Source organism: Geotrypetes seraphini, chromosome 5, assembly GCF_902459505.1.
Source record: "Geotrypetes seraphini chromosome 5, aGeoSer1.1, whole genome shotgun sequence".
Lineage (NCBI taxonomy): Eukaryota > Metazoa > Chordata > Amphibia > Gymnophiona > Dermophiidae > Geotrypetes > Geotrypetes seraphini.
Genome location: NC_047088.1, coordinates 45,821,197 through 45,839,255, shown reverse-complemented (window position 1 = coordinate 45,839,255; position 18,059 = coordinate 45,821,197). Strand labels below are relative to the sequence as shown.

Genomic DNA, 18,059 nt, shown 5'->3' with positions numbered 1-18,059 from the left:
GGGAGGCTTCATAAGCTGAGCCAAGACCACATTAAGATCCCACACCACCGGAGGAGGTTTCAGAGGAGGATGGATATTCACTAGCCCCTTCATGAAACGTGTCACCAGAGGATGAAGAGAGAGAGAACGACCCTCAAGATGCCGATGGAATGCTGCAATGGCACTGAGATGCACCCGAATGGAAGTCGTTTTCAGGCCAGACTCAGACAAATGCAAAAGATATTCCAGAAGCGAAGCCACAGGCACCGAATCTGGTTGCAGACTATTCAAAGAACACCAGGAAGAAAACCTGGTCCATTTCTGAGTATAGCAAAGCCGAGTCGAGACCTTACGCGAGGCCTCCAAAACGTCCCTCACGGCCCGAGACACCGGAACCGAAGTCAGAGGGAGAGAAACCAAGCAGTCAGATGTAAAGACTGAAGATTGGGATGCAACAGCGAACCCCGACTCTGAGACAGCAGAGAGGGAAACACCGGTAGAAGTAGAGGTTCCCTGGTACTGAGTTGAAGAAGTAGGGAGAACCAGGGCTGCCTTGGCCACCGAGGTGCAATGAGGATCATGGAGGCTCCGGCCGATCTGAGATGAACCAGCGTTCTCAAAATCAGAGGGAACGGTGGAAACGCATAAAGGAACCTCCCCTCCCATTCGAGGAGGAAGGCATCCGCTTCGAGACGATCCGGAGAGTAGATCCGAGAGCAATAGAGGGGTAACTTGCGAGTCTCCGGAGAGGCAAACAGATCCACTTGAGGAGTTCCCCAGCGGTCGAAAACCTCGCGAAGTACTCGGGAGTTCAGAGACCATTCGTGCGGCTGGAGAAGACGACTGAGTTTGTCTGCAAGCTGGTTCTGCTCTCCCTGAATGTAGACCGCCCGCAGAAAGATATTCTGGGAAATTGCCCAGTCCCAAAGACGGAGAGCCTCCTGGCATAGAGGCCAAGAGCCCGTACCCCCCTGCTTGTTGACATAGTACATCGCTACCTGATTGTCCGTCCGCACGAGTACTACCTGGTCGTGCAGCAGGTGGACAAAAGCTCGCGCCGCCAGAAAAATGGCGCGAAGCTCCAGCACATTGATGTGGCACCGACGGTCCTCGGCCGACCACAGAGCCTGCGTCCTCAGACCGTCCAGGTGCGCTCCCCACGCGTACTCGGAAGAGTCCGTCGTCAAGACCTTGGTGTGAGGAGGGACGCGAAACAGCAAACCCCCTGACAAATTGGAAGAGTCGGTCCACCAACGGAGCGATCGACGTAAACAAGGAGTTACTGATATCCGGGAAGACACCGGATCGCGATCCTGGCGCCACTGCGACGCCAGAGTCCATTGCGCGATTCTCAGGTATAAGCGAGCGAACGGCGTGACGTGAACCGTCGACGCCATGTGACCCAGCAAAACCATCATGTGCTGGGCCGACACCAGCGACTGCCCTCGACAATGCCGACTCCACCGAAGCAGAGTCTCCCGCCGGGGCGGGGGGAGAAAAGCGCGAAGGTGAACCGTGTCCAGCACGGCTCCAATGAACTGGAGAGAATGCGCCGGACGCAATTGAGATTTGGGAAAGTTCACTTCGAACCCCAGGCCCTGTAAAAGACTGATAGTCTGTCGGGTCGCTAAGATAACCCCCTCCCTGGACGGGGCTTTGATCAGCCAATCGTCCAGATAGGGAAAGACCTGTAGACCCCGCGAGCGCAGGGCCGCCGCCACCACCACCATACACTTGGTGAATACCCGAGGGGAGGATGCCAGCCCGAAGGGAAGAACCCGATACTGCAGGTGCAAATCCCCGACCTGGAACCGCAAAAACCTGCGGCAAGCGGGATGCACCGGAACATGGGTGTAAGCTTCCTTCAAGTCCAGGGAGCACATCCAATCCCCCTCCTCCAAAAGAGGATAGAGAACCGGGAGCGATAACATACGGAACTTCTCTCGGACCAGGAACTTGTTGAGCTTCCGGAGGTCCAAAATGGGGCGTAAGTCCCCGGTCTTTTTGGGGACCAAAAAGTAACGGGAGTAAAATCCCAGGCCCATCTGATCGCGAGGCACCACCTCGACCGCCCTGAGGCTCAACAAGGCCCTGGCCTCCTCCAGGAGAAGGGGCAGCTGGTTCCGATTGGGAGGGCAAGCCCCGGGGGGCAAGTCCGGAGGCGGACAGGAGAAGTTCAACGAATAGCCGTCTGAGATTATCCCGAGCACCCAGGCGTCCGACGTGATCACCGACCAGGCCCCGGCAAAGGCCGTCAGCCGACCCCCGATGGGGAGGGGGTGACTCGATATTGCGGTGGGGGCCCGCCCCCAACCGCCTATCCCGTCAAAAGGACGGCGCGGCCTTGGCGGCCCCCTGCGCGGCAGGTTTAGAGGGGCCGCCTCTACTCTGCTGGGGCTGTCTTCGAGGGGGCGGTCTGGAGAAGGCCGGTGTGGACTTCTGAGGGTATCTCCTCGGAGGCTGCCTGAAAGGGCGCTGAGCAGGCGCCTTAGGCTTCGGCTTCACCAGAGAGGCCAAAGAGCGTTCTTGTTTGGAAAGTCGCTCCGTCGCCGCATCCAAAGTGTCATCAAACAATTCCACGCCAACGCAAGGCAAATTAGCCAGGCGTTCCTGCAAATTGGCCTCCATTTCGAGGGTACGGAGCCACGCCAGCCGGCGCATGGCCACTGCACAGGCTGAGACCCTCGAGGCGAGTTCAAATGCATCATAAATCGCGTGGAATAAATAGAGGCGCAGCTGGGTCAGGTTGGAACTAAAGGTGGCGAACCGGTCCCTATGCGACTCAGGCATCACCTCCCGAAAGGAGGGGAGGTCCTTCACCATCGTACGGAGGAAGGAAGAGTACGAGAAGGCGTAGTTCAGGACCCTGGTCGCCATCAGAGAGTTCGCATAGAGACGGCGCCCAAATTTGTCAAGGGTCCGGCCCTCCCTACTAGGCGGGACCGTCGCCGAGACCCGGGAAGGCTGAGATTTTTTGACTGCCGATTCCACCAGAAGCGAAGTGTGGGAAAGTTGGCCCTTCTCAAACCCTTTGATGGGAAGGGTGCGGTACTTAGACTCCATTTTGGCGGGGACCACAGCGACCGTCAATGGAGCCTCAAGGTTCCTCAGAAAGGTCTGACAGAGGACCTTGTTAATTGGAAGGCGCGGCGACTCCCTGGGGGGGGCAGGGAGGTCCTGCTCCTCCAAAAACTCCTTGGTGTAAGTGGACCCTTCCGACAAGTCAACACCCAAAGCCGCAGCCATATCCTGCACAAACCTCGTAAAGGACGAGGGTTTAGCAGGAGGAGAGGGAGACCGAGACTTCCCGGCAGAGCCGAAGGGAGAGGCCTGGTTGGAATATCTGGGCTCCCTACCCGACCCCGACCCCAAAGAGACACAGTCCTGCGACCTCGACGGAGTCGGAGACCGGGTGCGCCTGGAGGAACCCCTCGGGGATCCCCCCGGGGTCCGAGGCACCGAGGTCCGCCCCTTCGGCCCGGGCGAGGAAGCCCGAGAGCTCTCCCTGGCCGGAGACCGGAACAAAATGGGGTTATCAACCCGCAAATCCCGAACTTGCAAGGCCCCGCCCCTGGCCGGAGACGAGCGACCACGCCGCCGAGGCGAGGTCCGAGACCTCTTAGCCTTCCTCGGCTTGCGCCTCGCTCGAGACCTGCCCGAGGGAGACGAACCCCTCGAGGACCCCGAGGACGAGGACGAAAGTCTTCGTACTCGGCGCCCCTTGTCCTTCGGCCGCACACTACGCTCCGGCGGATCTCGCGAAGCCGGGTCCGAGGGAACCACCGAGGTCGAGGCCGTGGGCGCCTCGGGAGCCAAGGCCCCGGTACCCGAGACCGAGGTCACCAACTGCGGGGCCACCGGGGCCGAAGCCTCCGAGGCCGAAGCCTGGTGCAGCTGGTCAATGGCCCCGGTGAGCTCCGAGGCGATCAACGCCCGGAGCAATTCCTGGAACACGGGGATTGACATCCCCTGCGGCAAGGCCTGCCGCTGCTCCTCAGAGGGCGACCTCGGTCTCGAGTATTCCCTCGGGGCAGCGGACGATGGCAACTTGGGCTTCACTGAGGCGGACCCACCCGCCGACGAGCCCGAGGATGGCTTCTTAGATGGAGCTGAGGAGGGAAGCGGAGACTTACCCGAGGCCTTGGAAGAGGGCAGCTGCTTCGAAGGCACCGAGGCCCGAGGCGACGCCGACGGTCCCGATGCTGAGGCCGAGGCCGATGTCGAGGCCGAGGTCAAGGCCGGGGCCGAAGCCGAGGCCGAACTCGAGGCCTTCCCCGGCGGGGACTCCACAGAGAAAAGTTCCGCCATGCGGGCCTTTCGGCGTTTAAGTGCCCGCTTCTGAAAGGTGGCACACTTATCGCAGGATGCCGTCGGGTGTTGGGGCCCCAAACACCGCAAACAGCACCTGTGCGGGTCAGTAATAGAAAGGAGTCTTTCACAGCGCCCGCACTTTTTAAAGCCCGTTACGGGCCGGGACATGGGCCCACAAGCGAGCCGGGAACAAGCGAGGTTCCTCGGCCACGGCTACCGGGAGCCCCCGGTAGTAACGAATACGAAGTTGTTTTTTTTTTTTTTTTTTTTTGAAAAAGAAAGAAACAAAGCAAAAAGAGACGAAAAAACGCAGCGACCGTGCGAAAAACCCCACACAGCCGCGGCGACAGAAGGCAAATTTAGCACAATTTCTCCACAGGGCTTCTGGCTCCGCGGATGAAAAAGAACTGAGGACCACGAGGTGGGGATGCGCCCTCTAGTGGCAAGAAGGCTAGCACATGCGTGGTGCAGTGTGCAAACTTGAAACTTCTAGCAAGTTTGCTTGAAAAGCTGTCCGCGCTGGGGCTCCGTAGATGACGTCACCCACATGTGAGAATATCATGCCTGCTTGTCCTGGGATAAAAGAGGTACTGCTGGACCGGGGGGGGCGGGGGGCAAAAAAAGGAAGGGAGGCCTACAGCTGGACAGGGGGAACAGAAAAGAGGTACTGCTGGACAGGGGAAGAGGTGCTGATGGACCGGGGGAGGCAAAAAAAGGAAGGGAGGCCTACTGCTGGACAGGGGGTGTAAGAAAGGGGTGCTGCTGGACAGGGGGGAGTTAAAACAAAGGGAGAAGAGCTGCTGCTGGATAAGGGGACCAGTGAAGGGGTGGTGGTGGACACAGGGGAAGAAAAAGGAAGGGAGAATGGACAGGGGGAGCAGGCAAAGGGTGGTGGTGGACCGCCGAGGAAAAAGAAAGACATAAAGAAAGAAATACAGAAACAGGCTAAGGAGAGAGAGAAAGAAAGAAACACACACACATACATATTCTAGCACCCGTTAATGTAACGGGCTTAAAGACTAGTACAATATAATGCAGTACACTGGATTAGGAGCTGACTGATGAGCACTACATGAGTCTACCATTCACTGGAGAAAAAATACCAAGTATTCTGGGGCTATGCAGGACGAATCACACAAACTATGTCTCCATCTGCTGGTGGGTGCACACTACAATACCATTGGTTTGGACTGGTCTGGGATGGACAGAAAGGAAAGAATTGAGCTTGAGAGGAAAAATTGAGGATGAAAAAAAAAAAAAAAAAAAAAAAAGAGCAACCAAGGAAGGGGATAGTGAGGGCAATGGGGAGGATGAGGGGGAGTAATTGGTACAGATCCTGTGCCACAGTCAATGAATCAAAATTTTTTTTAAAAGGAACAGTTTGAGGGGGTGCTGACTTTATCAATGCTACAGTACAATATTAAGAACTGCTTTTACTATTTTCTGTGGAAACATCATGGGGAACCCTCACCCCCACCTCTCCAAACATCTCAAACCATCTAAATTAGGTCCCAACAGCAATCCTCAGAGGATTCTTATCCCCTTATTCCCTGCCATTCCTGAACTTTGGTTAGGACAATAGTGAAAGTTGAGGGGGGGGGGGGGGCTCCTAGATTGCAAGAAAGGCTATTCAAGGCCTGTCCTAAGGAGTGAAGGTCTTCTCCCATTGCAAGCGCTACAGGAAAAAAATAGCATTATTTGATTCTAAGTAGGCATTTAGTTTTACTAGAGATTACCCAATGGTTTTAATGATATAAGCTAGCTATCAGCCCTTGTTCAGCAACAACTATCCAGTCATGGGAGACTGAATATTGAACCCTGAAAAATAAAAACCAGAAAAGCTACATTTCAGTAATCCAGATGCTTATTTTATTAAAAAAAGTTACAAACAAGTGGACTGCAGGGTTGTCTTACAAAATGACAAGAATGAAACCTATTTCAAGGAATTTTTTTCTTAAACAAAGCACTGTAGGCAACTTCCATTTTTGCACTTATTCCAGATTTCATCTATGACTGAAAGATACAGTACATTAGATACATAAGTTACAATTGTCTGCAGAGCCCTACTCCAGTGATCTGAATTCCTAAAGCAATGCCATAATAAAAAATACATATTGCATTTTATGATCAACTTCCAATTCTAATACACAATTTCACATGCAGTCTAATGAGAAGGCCCTTTACCTGAAGTAGCATTTGGTCCCTTTTGTAATGAAGAAACCACTTCTCATCCATTTGTCACACTCTGCCACTGTTCAGGCCTAACAGGTTTTGCAACAGTGAAGAGAAAAAGTTTTTCATATTATATATAAGCCCTGCTAAAGGCAACTCCGCCTCCCACTTATACTCAAAAAAGTGAGTCACCAAGAAAATTGAAAGCTATCTGCAAAATCTAGTATCTAGGTGCATCTCCTAAAAAGATCTGCTCCAACTTAATCTACTTGTAATACAGTGTTTGGTTTAAAATACAGAATTAAAGTGCAACCCTTAGTTAGTACTCGCTTCAGCTTCATTCTATCCTCTAAAGCACACATGTCAAACACAAGGCCTGGGGGGGGGGCTGAATTCGGCCCGCCTGGCCATTTTATGTGGCCCGCGGCGACTGTACTGCATTTAAGTGCCTGACTGTGCAGCCCCAGTCGCGCTCCAAGCACCTGAACGCACACCCCACTCCCAGCAGCGCTCCAAGCTCCTCACCACACTGCCTCAGTACCCATGTGCAGGCAGAAGGACCCAGTCTCAGTGTAAAAGCTAAGTTGTAGCAGGGTGCTCCACACAAGTGCCTGACTGCGCCACAGGTAGGGTAAAGAAGGATCTATACTTCTACTAAGACTAAGTATCTTAATAAAAAAATTAAAAAAAAAAATTGGCCCGTGACTTAGCCTGTGTTTTAGATTTCGGCCCCTTATGTGACTGAGTTTGACACCCCTACTTTAAAGGGACAGGATAAACAATTAGGGAACCCTTTTCAAGTACTGCTCCATTACTACTATAAGTATTTCTTTGAAAAATCAACTGAACCAAGAGACAGCAAATATTTATGGAGCCAACTTGTTCTGTTAAGTTATGACACTTCAGGATTTATACATACAAAAAACAAACACAACCCAAAGACAGCCTAAAGATGTTACTTACCCCCCCCCCCCCCCGAATCTAGCTATGAACTAAACACACACAAATGTGAACCTATTGCAGCAATACTGATGTTTTGCTTATGTTGAATTTTCAGATCGATATTTTACATTTTAAGGCTTTCCTTGAACAAGTTTAGTTAATGCAGATCAGGGTATTCATTTTATCAGAAGCATGCTCAAATAACTAAAGCTGGGCTCCTAAAACTTTGGCGCAGTAGGTGAGCTGCAGCTATTGGTTACTGCAAATTAAGTTCTAAGCATTCTAAACCTTGGAACAAAAGCTTTCAGGTATACAACAGATTCATTAATAAAAACCAACCAAAACATTTTACTTGTGTATACATTTTAATACCTGTTACTGTTAACATTTTCAAGTATTCAGACAGTTTGTTGAGCAGGTAAACATAGAAGGCAATGACTGTTTAAGCACATTTGCACTTGGGTGCAATAAAACTCATCCTTCCCCTTTTGAAACGCTATCCGAGTTTGCCTCTAATGCTAACCTGCTTACTGGATAAGAAGTAAAAGCCATTTAGAGACAGTGCAAGAAAAAACCATTAACAAAATATTGCTTTAAAATATTCAGAAAGACAAATATGAACTATAAAACATAAAATCATTTTATTTGCATTAGATTTACATGTGCAGAATTCCACTGTCACTGGCTGTTAACCATCCAGGTAAAAGTTAAGTCAGCTCTTTTCTGTCCAAGTACAAAATTTGTATTGTTGAGGATACATTATCCCTTTCCAGGGGCAAATTTTATAAGATATTAATGGACATACTTTAAGCATACAATAAAAAAAGAAAGAGAGACTAACATGCCCCAGACTATGTTACAGCTGCAGTTTATTCGTGCAATTCACAAAATATGAAAAAAAAAAAATAAAAAAATTAAGATTGTAAGGAAATAAAACCATATATAATTAAGTATGCCAACAATAGGAAACCAGTTGATTTTTATGAGAAAAGGGATATTACATCCATACAGGTAGGATTCATGTGACTTTCAGAATCTCATTCATGACACTGTCACATACAAAGTCTCAATATACTGATTAATTCTGTTCAGGAGAAAATTTGCAAATGTAATTAAGCACTGATGTGAGGTAACATACAGAAGTAACCAAGTGTTTAAGGCTCAATTTAGTCTATTAAAATGTTCCTTTAAAAAGGCATTGAGTAAGTAATACTGAGTTTTAAGTATTTAATAAATACAAATTCAGAAATTGATCACAGAAATCAATTAAATATTAAAATGAATTCTTGCATATTAAGCATTAACGAACTCAAAAGCTAGAAAAAGTGTGTGTGAAAGAGAAAACAGGATGGTTTTTTGTTTGTGTATGGTTACTGTGCTAAGCATTCTTGCCTAAAGTCTGTTCTTGAAAGCTACAGACCTTAAGCACCAAGCTGGACATAAGTCATGTGCTGTAGTAGAGACAGGTTTTCCAAGGCTCAGCTCTGCAACCTGGGCTGTTAAGTTCTCCGAAACAGCATCTGTGCAAATTTCCTCTGAGTTTTATCTGCAATTATATATATAAAAAAAAAAGACAAGAACTGCTAGAGTACAAACCGCCACAAAAGGAATTCAAATTTCTATTTCATATACTGAGACAAACAAACATCACCTAAAAACCATGAGTACAGCACCATGCATTTATTTACTCCTGGTACAGAACCACAGCAAAGTTGAATTTAAAGAACAAACTAAGATTAAGCTGAAAGACACTGAATAGGACAAGATGTCATTGGGAAAGCACCTGCTTGCACCCTCTTAGCTTCTGTCAAGAGCTGAGAACAGGATAGATCAAAGATTCAAGAGCAAAATCTGGAAGTTCCCCACCCACTTCACGGTACAATATGCATATAAGGCCTGAAAATATGGTGGTTTTGTTGGCAAATTTAGATTTATAAATTTATAATAAAATTTTATGATGCTGTCTGGTACGTTGTCATCTTCAATCCCAGTTTTGAGCATTCATTTGTATAAGGAATAAGAAGGGCTCTTGATTGAGAAGACAAGTATATAACCGTTCTTAGCTTCAAGGGAATAACTTTGATGCCAAGATGAAGAAACCTGGTCCCAAACATCCCCTGCACATGTAACAATTCCATATGTAACAATGTTCTAAGTGTACCTTTCTGTAATATTCTAGCAACCTGTTAGATTAACGGGTGCTAGAATAGATGCGTGTGTCTGTCTTTCTTTCTTTCTCTCCTTGGCCGCTGTCTGTCTTTCTTTTTTTTTGCTGTCTGTCTCTCTTTTTTTCTGTGTCTCTTCTCTCCTTGTCTGCTGTCTGTTTTTTTTTTCTTTAACTCTCTCTCCCTGGCCCCCCATCCTTCTGTGTGTGTCTTTCACTCCCACCTACCTGTCTTTCAGTGTGTGTGTGTGTGTCTCTATTTCTGTCAATCTGTCAATGTCGCGTTTTTTGTTTTTTTTTCTTTGAATCTCTGTCCCTGTCAATTATCGTGCCCCATCCTACCTTTTTTTTTTTTTTAATTGCGCGTTGTGTTGGTAAGGGCAACCGGCTGCTGGATTAGGTTAAACCGCCACTCAAAGCAAATCATCACGCGCCACATTTTTTACAATTTCTCTGCCGGCCACGGAGTTACAGACGCACGGAGCCACAAAGATTGAAGTGTGCATGCGCGCTAAGGGTATTATTATATAGGATACTAACAGCAGAGTTGACTTTACTATTAGATATTTTAAATGGTCTGTCTTTTAAAGCAAGTTCTGCTTGAAACACTACACATTGCCACTGTATGGGCCAGCATGTCTTAATAATGGAATAGTAGATAACCTGAAAACTGACCACTACCAGTTACAAGCTCCATTAGAGGCTATGATCTGTGGACCCAATAATCAGGGTCCAGCTGGGTGGTTCTGATAATGCATGTTACTACAGACTGAACTGACCCTACATATTTAATGCTGGGACATGTGCAGCTCCTGGCATTGATTATCCAGTGTATTGGTGGTCACACAAAGTTAAAATCTTAGCACTGGCAATATTCAGACTAGTGAACTTTAGTGCATAAAAGTTAGGACAGCCTTTTTGCTGTCCTAACTTTATGCAGTTACTTAGCAAGTTAGTGAACTGAAAATCAGCTATGTAGGTGCTCCACCCCCAGCCTGTCCTTAACCTAAACTGGTCAGGATTTGGCCAGTTAACTAGTTAGTGCCCCTGAATAACTGCTTTTAAGTGTCCCTGAAAATTAGGTGCCAGATCACTCAGCGGGGTTTTACTGGGCAGAAGCCTCTCCTGCTTGGTTAAACCCTTTTGAACAGCAGGCTGTCTTTGTGACATGTGCTTAAGTAAGCTTTCTTAATGCACTGAAAGTTATCCCCATTTCATAAATCAGAGTTAGAATCACTCTTCAAAAATTCTGTACAATGGTACAAAATTTTAAAAAATTTGACAGATTTCCACTTCTGGACAAGACCATTTTTAATGTTGATGACAACTTTGGAAACTTTTAGTCAATGGCCTTTCCTTCAGAGCTGATAGTGAGTCATCTTTTGTGACCCATCATGCCTTTGACCCAAGACCTGCGGTGAATTTTCCCAGTTCCAGAACGTGTCATCAGATAATGCTACAATTGACGAATACAGGCCTCTTGCTAACCAGCACTGCACTGTTAACTGCTAGATTAAATTGTGACAGCAATGGTGCAAAATCTCTTATTTTTTTATGATTACTATATGCAATTTCCATTCATTCATAAATAGCAGAAAGACATGCATCGCAATTGTAATGGTCACAGCAGATGTTATCTCCTTCTACCAACAGATGGAGGTAGAGAAAACTGATCTTTTCCAGGAAACTCCAGTATAACCTGCAGGTGCATACTGGAAGTTTTCCAGTCAGCATCTGGCTGGAGGTTCCTCTACTAGAGCACCCTCATGCCTCCACTGTAGATAGAAAACAGAGGGTAGGGTTAAATAGCCATTTTCTCAATGGAGGAGGGTAAATAGAGTGCCACAGGAACCTGTACTGGGACCGGTGCTATTTAACTGATTTATAAATGAGCTGATTAAATTTGCAGATGACACTAAACTGTTCAAAGTTGATAAATGCATGCAGATTATGAAAAATTGCAGACAAGCCTTAGGAAATTAGAAGACAGGGCATCCAAATGGCAGATGAAATGTTTTAATGTGGATAAATGCAAAGTGATGCACATTGGGAAGAATAACTGAAATCATGTAGTTACCAGATGCTAGGGTCCACCTTGGGGGGGGGGGGGGCAGTGTCCAAGAAAGAGATCTGGGTGTAATTACAGACAACACGCTGAAACCTTCCACCCAATGAGCAGCAGCGGCCAAAAAAGCACACAAGATGCTAGGAATTATTAGAAAAGAGATGGTAAACAAGAAAGAATGTTACAATTCCTCTGTATCACTCCATGGTGCAACCTCACCTTGAGTATTACATTTAATTCTGGTCGCCCTAGCTTAAAAAAAGATATAGTGGAACTAGAAAAGGGTCAAAGAAGAGCAACCAAGTTGATAAAGAGGATAACTTTTCGTACGAGGAAAGATTAAAAGGTTGGGGCTCTTTAGCTTGGAAAAGAGACGGCTGAGAAGAAATATGATTGAAGTCTACAAAATCCTGAGTGATGTAGAATGGGTACAAATGGACTGATTTTTTACTCAATCAAAAATTACAAAGACTAGGGGGCACTCAATGAAGTTACAGGGAAATATTTCTAAAATCAATAGGAAGTAGTATTTTTTTCACTCAAAAGAATAGTTAACCTTTGAAATGTGTTGCCAGAGGTTGTGCTAAAAGCAGTTAACATAGCTTGTTTTAAGAAAGGTTTGGGCAATTTCCTGGAGGAAAAGTCCATAGTCTTACTAAGCCACTGCTTGCCTTAGATCAGTAGCATGAAACGTTGCTTCTATTTGGGTTTTTGCTAGGTACTAGTGACCTGGATTGACCACTGTGAAGTTGGACTACTGGGCTAGATGGACTATTGGTCTGACACAGGGAAAGATTCTCAAAACCCAATATGCCTTCAACGATGGTCGCTAAACCGATTCCAGATGGTTTAGCGCTGAAGTATTCAACCAGTCAATTCTCAAAAGGGCTCACTACAGTCTTTTCCAAGCTTCCTGTCAGACTCCAACTCTGCCTTGCAAATATATTACAATGAGGTTATTAATATTTAAAGGAGCATTCTGGACAATTCTCCTATTGGAGGGGCTTTAGGCTCTCCCCGTCACATCCCAGGTTGCATGGGGGGTGGGGGTGGGGCCTGCCATTTTGAAAAGACAGGCCTACTGGCCTGAGGGATTAGGCATCCTCTCCAGCTGCCCATCGTGAATGATATGGGGGCGGGTGGTCATCGGGGCATGACATGACAGTTGAGGGAATGGGCATCCCTCCCGCTGTCGGGGGGGGGGGGGGTTGCTTTATGGCAGCAGTAAGTGGGCATCCTGATTGCTTGATGGCAGTGGGAGGAAGTGGGCATCCCTCCTGCCAATCTTCAATTTGGGGGTCATTTTTTTGTGGGTTTATTCTGCACATTTGCCAATCACCATCACCAGCGATCAGAACATGCAAATTTAGCGATCTTCTGTGAATCTCATTTGCATGCAGTTTTTAAAGAATGACTTGCCTTTTGGAATCGTTACCATAGTGACTGTGATGGAGGCCCGTCTGATTTTATCATGAACATTTCAGAATCTTCTCCTCAGTAAGATTATTTTCTTATCTGTGGCACTCATCGTTGCTCAACTATAATTTCTTTCAAAACTCAATTTTACTGGCGAGAAAATAGAGCAGCACGAGAGCCCCAAGCCCAGTTCTGAAGGTAGGTCACAGGATGATATAGCCCAACTAAAGGAAAGAAACTTAAACAGCTATAACTATCAATCAAATCACATTCCTAGTTATATTGGCCATACTGTCCTGAAGAAGAATCCCCACTCCTACCCTATTTGAGCCAGCGGTGGTCAGAGTGTTTATAAATGCCGATCACAGATGGCTAAATTATCCAGTGATTCAGTGCTGGGCCATGTCCGGGCACCAGCACTGAATATCACTGGATAATTTTGAGCAGCCCAGCCACTAATCAGCTGGTGCTGCATAAAACAAAATCCCCCTAAGAACATAAGAATTACTGCTGTTGGGTCAGACCAGTGGTCCATCATGCCCAGCAGTTCGCTCATGCGGCGGCCCTTGGTCAAAGACCAGCGCCCTGAGACTAGCCCTACCTGCGTACGTTCTGGTTCAGCAGGAACTTGTCTAACTTTGTCTTGAACCCTGGAGGGTGTTTTCCCCTATGACAGACTCCGGAAGAGCGTTCCAGTTTTCTACCACTCTCTGGGTGATGAAGAACTTCCTAACATTCATACGGAATCTATCCCCTTTCAATTTTAGAGAATGCCCTCTCGTTCTCCCTACCTTGGAGAGGGTGAACAACCTGTCCTTATCTACTAAGTCTATTCCCTTCAGTACCTTGAATGTTTCGATCATGTCCCCTCTCAATCTCCTTTGTTCGAGGGAGAGAGGAAGAAAAGGCCCAGTTTCTCTAATCTTTCACTTCCTCCAGCCCCTTAACTCTCTTAGTTGCTTTTCTCTGGACCCTTTCGAGTAGTATCGTGTCCTTCTTCATGTACGGCGATGAGTGCTAGACACAGTACTCCCCTGACCCTCTTTTGAAAGATCCCCCTTCAGGATGCAGTTAACCGCCTGAATATCCCCCACTGTCTAGTTGGGTAGGCCTGGGGTGACTTAAATACCGGGTGGTCCAGCAGGGAGGGAGGGGCTCGGCAAGATGGCTGTTGCAAACTCACAGCAATACCTTTAAACACCTGGAGCAAAAAAAAAAAAAAAAGCTTGAAATCACTTTAATATGTAGTTTTGGACGCCTCAGCCCCACCACTCCACCGCTGTAATTAAGTTTGGTATTACACCGGGAAGGCTGTGTGGTGCCTCATCATCGGCAGTCCATTAACAATATCTTTTTTATATATATATATATATATATATATATATATATATATATATATATATATATATATATATATATATATATATATATATAATTTTTAATTTTGTGAATATTTCTCAATTCATATATTTGTGCTGATGCTAAATTTAATAAAAGTATATTTTTATTAAATTTAGCATCAGCACAAATATATGAATTGAGAAATATTCACAAAATTAAAAATTATATATATATATATAATAAAAAGATATTGTTAATGGACTGCCGATGATGAGGCACCACACAGCCTTCCCGGTGTAATACCAAACTTAATTACAGTGGTGGAGTGGTGGGGCTGAGGCGTCCAAAACTACATATTAAAGTGATTTCAAGCTTTTTTTTGCTCCAGGTGTTTAAAGGTATTGCTGTTTGATTTAATTACACTGGACTTAAGTTTTTTCTAAAAAAGCCAGTGTCAGTAGTGTTGCAAACTCACAGCAGCTTGTAGTACTTCCTGTAGTGCTATACTTTCAACTCCTTTTACCTTGGGTTCTGCATACCCAACCCTATATGTCATGTCTGTCCAAGTTGGATTGTAAGCTCTTCCAAGCAGGGACTGTCTATAAAATGTCAAAATGTACAGTGCTGCGTAAGCCTTTCAGCCCTACATAAAATAAGTAGTAGTAGTGGCAGTCATTTTGCCGAGCCACAGCTAGGGACAGAATTCACCCAGTCATGTTCTGCAGCCTGGGGACCCCAGCTGAAATATCAATGCCCACAAGCACCGGCTCCTCCCCACCATGACCTCCTGGCCTGCCCAACCCAAACCCTCTTTTATTTTTAGGTCAATCAGAGCTCAGCAGTGGGCATCAATAGGTTTAAATCGCCCCGAATAATGGCCCCAAGCAGACTCACTGGATGGAGGAAGACATGTAATGGTTAAGCTATATCATACTTTATTTCATTTTATTATTCTTTCCAAACTGATGGAATATTTAGTATAATAACTGCCGCACATTTCTTTCCAGGTCACACAGAATAGGAAAACATTCCTAAGTCACATTCTGCATGCTTTCCCTAATTTTTATGCTTAAATGCTTTAGAAGCTCTTATGTGGGCTATGAATAGCTGTTAGCATTATTGAATAGAAATGTTCGAGACTTGCATATTCTGAAACCCAAAAGAGGAAACATCATTGTCCACAACCAGAATGCATGATCAGCTGAGTACCATTAATCTCATTCTCCTTTTGTGCTAAGCACATGAAGGGAAAAAACCAACAGCACTGCAAATATTGTTCCAGGTCTGCATAACTTTTAAGCCTCAGAATGAAGGTTCCCATGTGACATGCACTTGTCATAAAAAGAAAAAAAAAAGTTTCTTTAGGTTTGCTCAATCATGCCAGTCATCTTGATGCCTGATAAAGATATCCCATCCCCAATTTACATTTGACTTGTTTAAAATGTGCTTTATACTAGTGGACTTTGATATTTTTATGTTGGGGTCATACTGAGTCCAAAAGGATGAAAGAGCAGCAGACTAGTCTTCCCCTGCAATGTGCTGGCACCCCTCCCCCCAGGTCTGATGACTTCCTATCAGACCTGCCTGGTACAGCAGTAAGCTAACTGTAGCAGATGGAACTACATAACTGGCAGAACATGATAAATCAGGTAATGTTCCTACAACATCAGTGTGCCAACATCCATATCCATCAGTGGATATCTCAAATGTTCCTACTCTCTGGACAAATATCTTTTCCTGCATCCCTAGCTCCCCATTTTTTAAAAAAGGCAGAAGTGACGCCTAGTTACTTCTGCCTCCGATACCTACCATCTTTAAAAACCAGAAAGACCAGACCCCTAGTGGTTTTCTGATGCACTAAGCATTACCTTATTTGCCAGGCTCAGCCCCTCATGCATCAAAATATAGCACCACAATGTTGAAAGATGGTAGCATTGCTCCTGTCCACTGTCCATGGAGTTGGTAAGTCATGAAGTGTCAAGAAGGATTGGGGGGGGGGGGGGGGGAGGCAAAAGAGGCCTTACTGGCTCCTAGTAAAAACTGATTGTAGGCATAATAAATTGACTTAAAAAGGTTAAATAGATCTAAGGCACCAAACTAAAGAGCTTCATAATACTTGCAATTAAAAAAAAACCCAACACACTACTTAGATTGACCTGTGAGATTAAAGCCCATTTGTTTCTACATCCATGTTGCTTGTATAGTTTAAAGGATACCGCTTGTGGAAAATAATCCTTTAAAAAGAAAAGGATTAAGTGGAGTTACATCATAGTAAAATGTTACAACTGAATTGTTCTAAATAAATAAAAAGTCTTACAGTTGCACATCCCCCCACTATATTTTTGGCATGCTCAGGGCTTTGCAGAGCCATTACTAATTTATAGTTTCCAAAGGCACTCTGGAACCTCCTTTCCCACTCCAAGAATATTATGGGTCAGATTAAGCATGCACTAAACCCAAATATTGTATTACATTTTTACAAATTTATATTTAATCAAGATATTTTTACAGACTGATTAAATTATTTAGCAGCGCTATTCTATGTGGCTTCTTTTAGGAGGTTTAAGAATATTACATGGTAACTCCTGAAGTGTCTCCACCTTCAATGTTCTCTCCCGAAAATCAACTTGTAACATACCCAATTTAACTGGTACTCCAACTCCCAATGCTAAAATCTATTTATAACCTATTACACAGCCTATTCTAAGCATTCTATGAAAATGCTACCTGCAGAATACCATTAACAAGGACCTGCTCCTGAGAACAATTGACAGATATCTTCTCTCAGCCTTAACTCCTACAGTACATTCTGCAAATTTCAACCAACCTGCTCTGTATGGCCATGATTGGAGGTTCTTTTTCCTCACTGAATGATGCATGTTGTACAACACTGATCTTGCTTTTCAGGCAGAGATGCATAGTTCATTTGCCTTACGATCTCAGCAAACAGTTCATCCACCATGGTTTTACTCTTAGCTGATGTCTCCATGAACGGGCAACCCCACTCCTGAGCCAGAGATCTGCCTTCTGCAGAGGAAACCTCTCGTTCCGATTCCAGATCCACTTTATTTCCCACTAGGATTAGAGGAACTTTCTCATATCGCTTCACTCTGACAATTTGGTCCCTCATTGGCTTGATGTCCTAGTTAAATTACATAATATGCATATTTAAAGCCTGAATATAAAAAATAATTTAAGTTTTGTAAAAAGCAAATGCAAATTCAGTAGCTAAAATGGTTAAGTGAACAAATTTAACAATTGGTAAACATTGTGTTTGAGAAATAAACTTCAAAATTTTTATTCAAGGAAACTATACTGCATTTTTAAATTTTTATCCCACCTATCTCTAAGCAGCTTACATAACACTGCAACACTATATCAAGAGAGCCTAAACTAAATTAATGCTTTACTCCAAAATAGAAGTTAAAATGTAGCACATACCTGTGTTGTATAAAGTCAAGAAATTCTAAAAAATGCCTTCATAAAAACAGGGCAGCTTACTTATGGGTCATAATCAGTGGCTAATAAACTGTTCCTCACTACCACCTCCCCCCCAATTGACAACAAGATCAGGATCGTTCCCCTCCCCATTTCAACTTGTCTTCCATAGATGAACAGTGGCACAGCATACACACCTAGATTGCCTTTGATCTGTCCCCTCCAGATCAA

The 18,059-nt window shown here is 45.3% G+C and overlaps 2 protein-coding genes across 2 annotated transcripts in view; both read right to left on the bottom strand.

Annotated features, from left to right (window-relative positions):
* The window catches only part of LOC117361505 (FERM domain-containing protein 7-like), a 36,126-nt gene extending 33,519 nt beyond the window's left edge, over positions 1-2,607 (bottom strand). Inside the window, exon 1 of the mRNA XM_033946935.1 lies at positions 2,485-2,607. Coding sequence (XP_033802826.1) covers positions 2,485-2,607 — 123 coding nt within the window. The remainder of the gene's footprint in view (positions 1-2,484) is intronic.
* A 5,414-nt stretch (positions 2,608-8,021) lies between these two features.
* Positions 8,022-18,059, bottom strand: part of RAP2C (RAP2C, member of RAS oncogene family) — a 22,532-nt gene continuing 12,494 nt past the window's right edge. Inside the window, exons 3-4 of the mRNA XM_033945804.1 lie at positions 17,218-17,532; positions 8,022-8,950 (exon numbers count right to left, since the gene is read on the bottom strand). Coding sequence (XP_033801695.1) covers positions 17,254-17,532 — 279 coding nt within the window. The 3' untranslated portion in view covers positions 8,022-8,950; positions 17,218-17,253. The remainder of the gene's footprint in view (positions 8,951-17,217; positions 17,533-18,059) is intronic.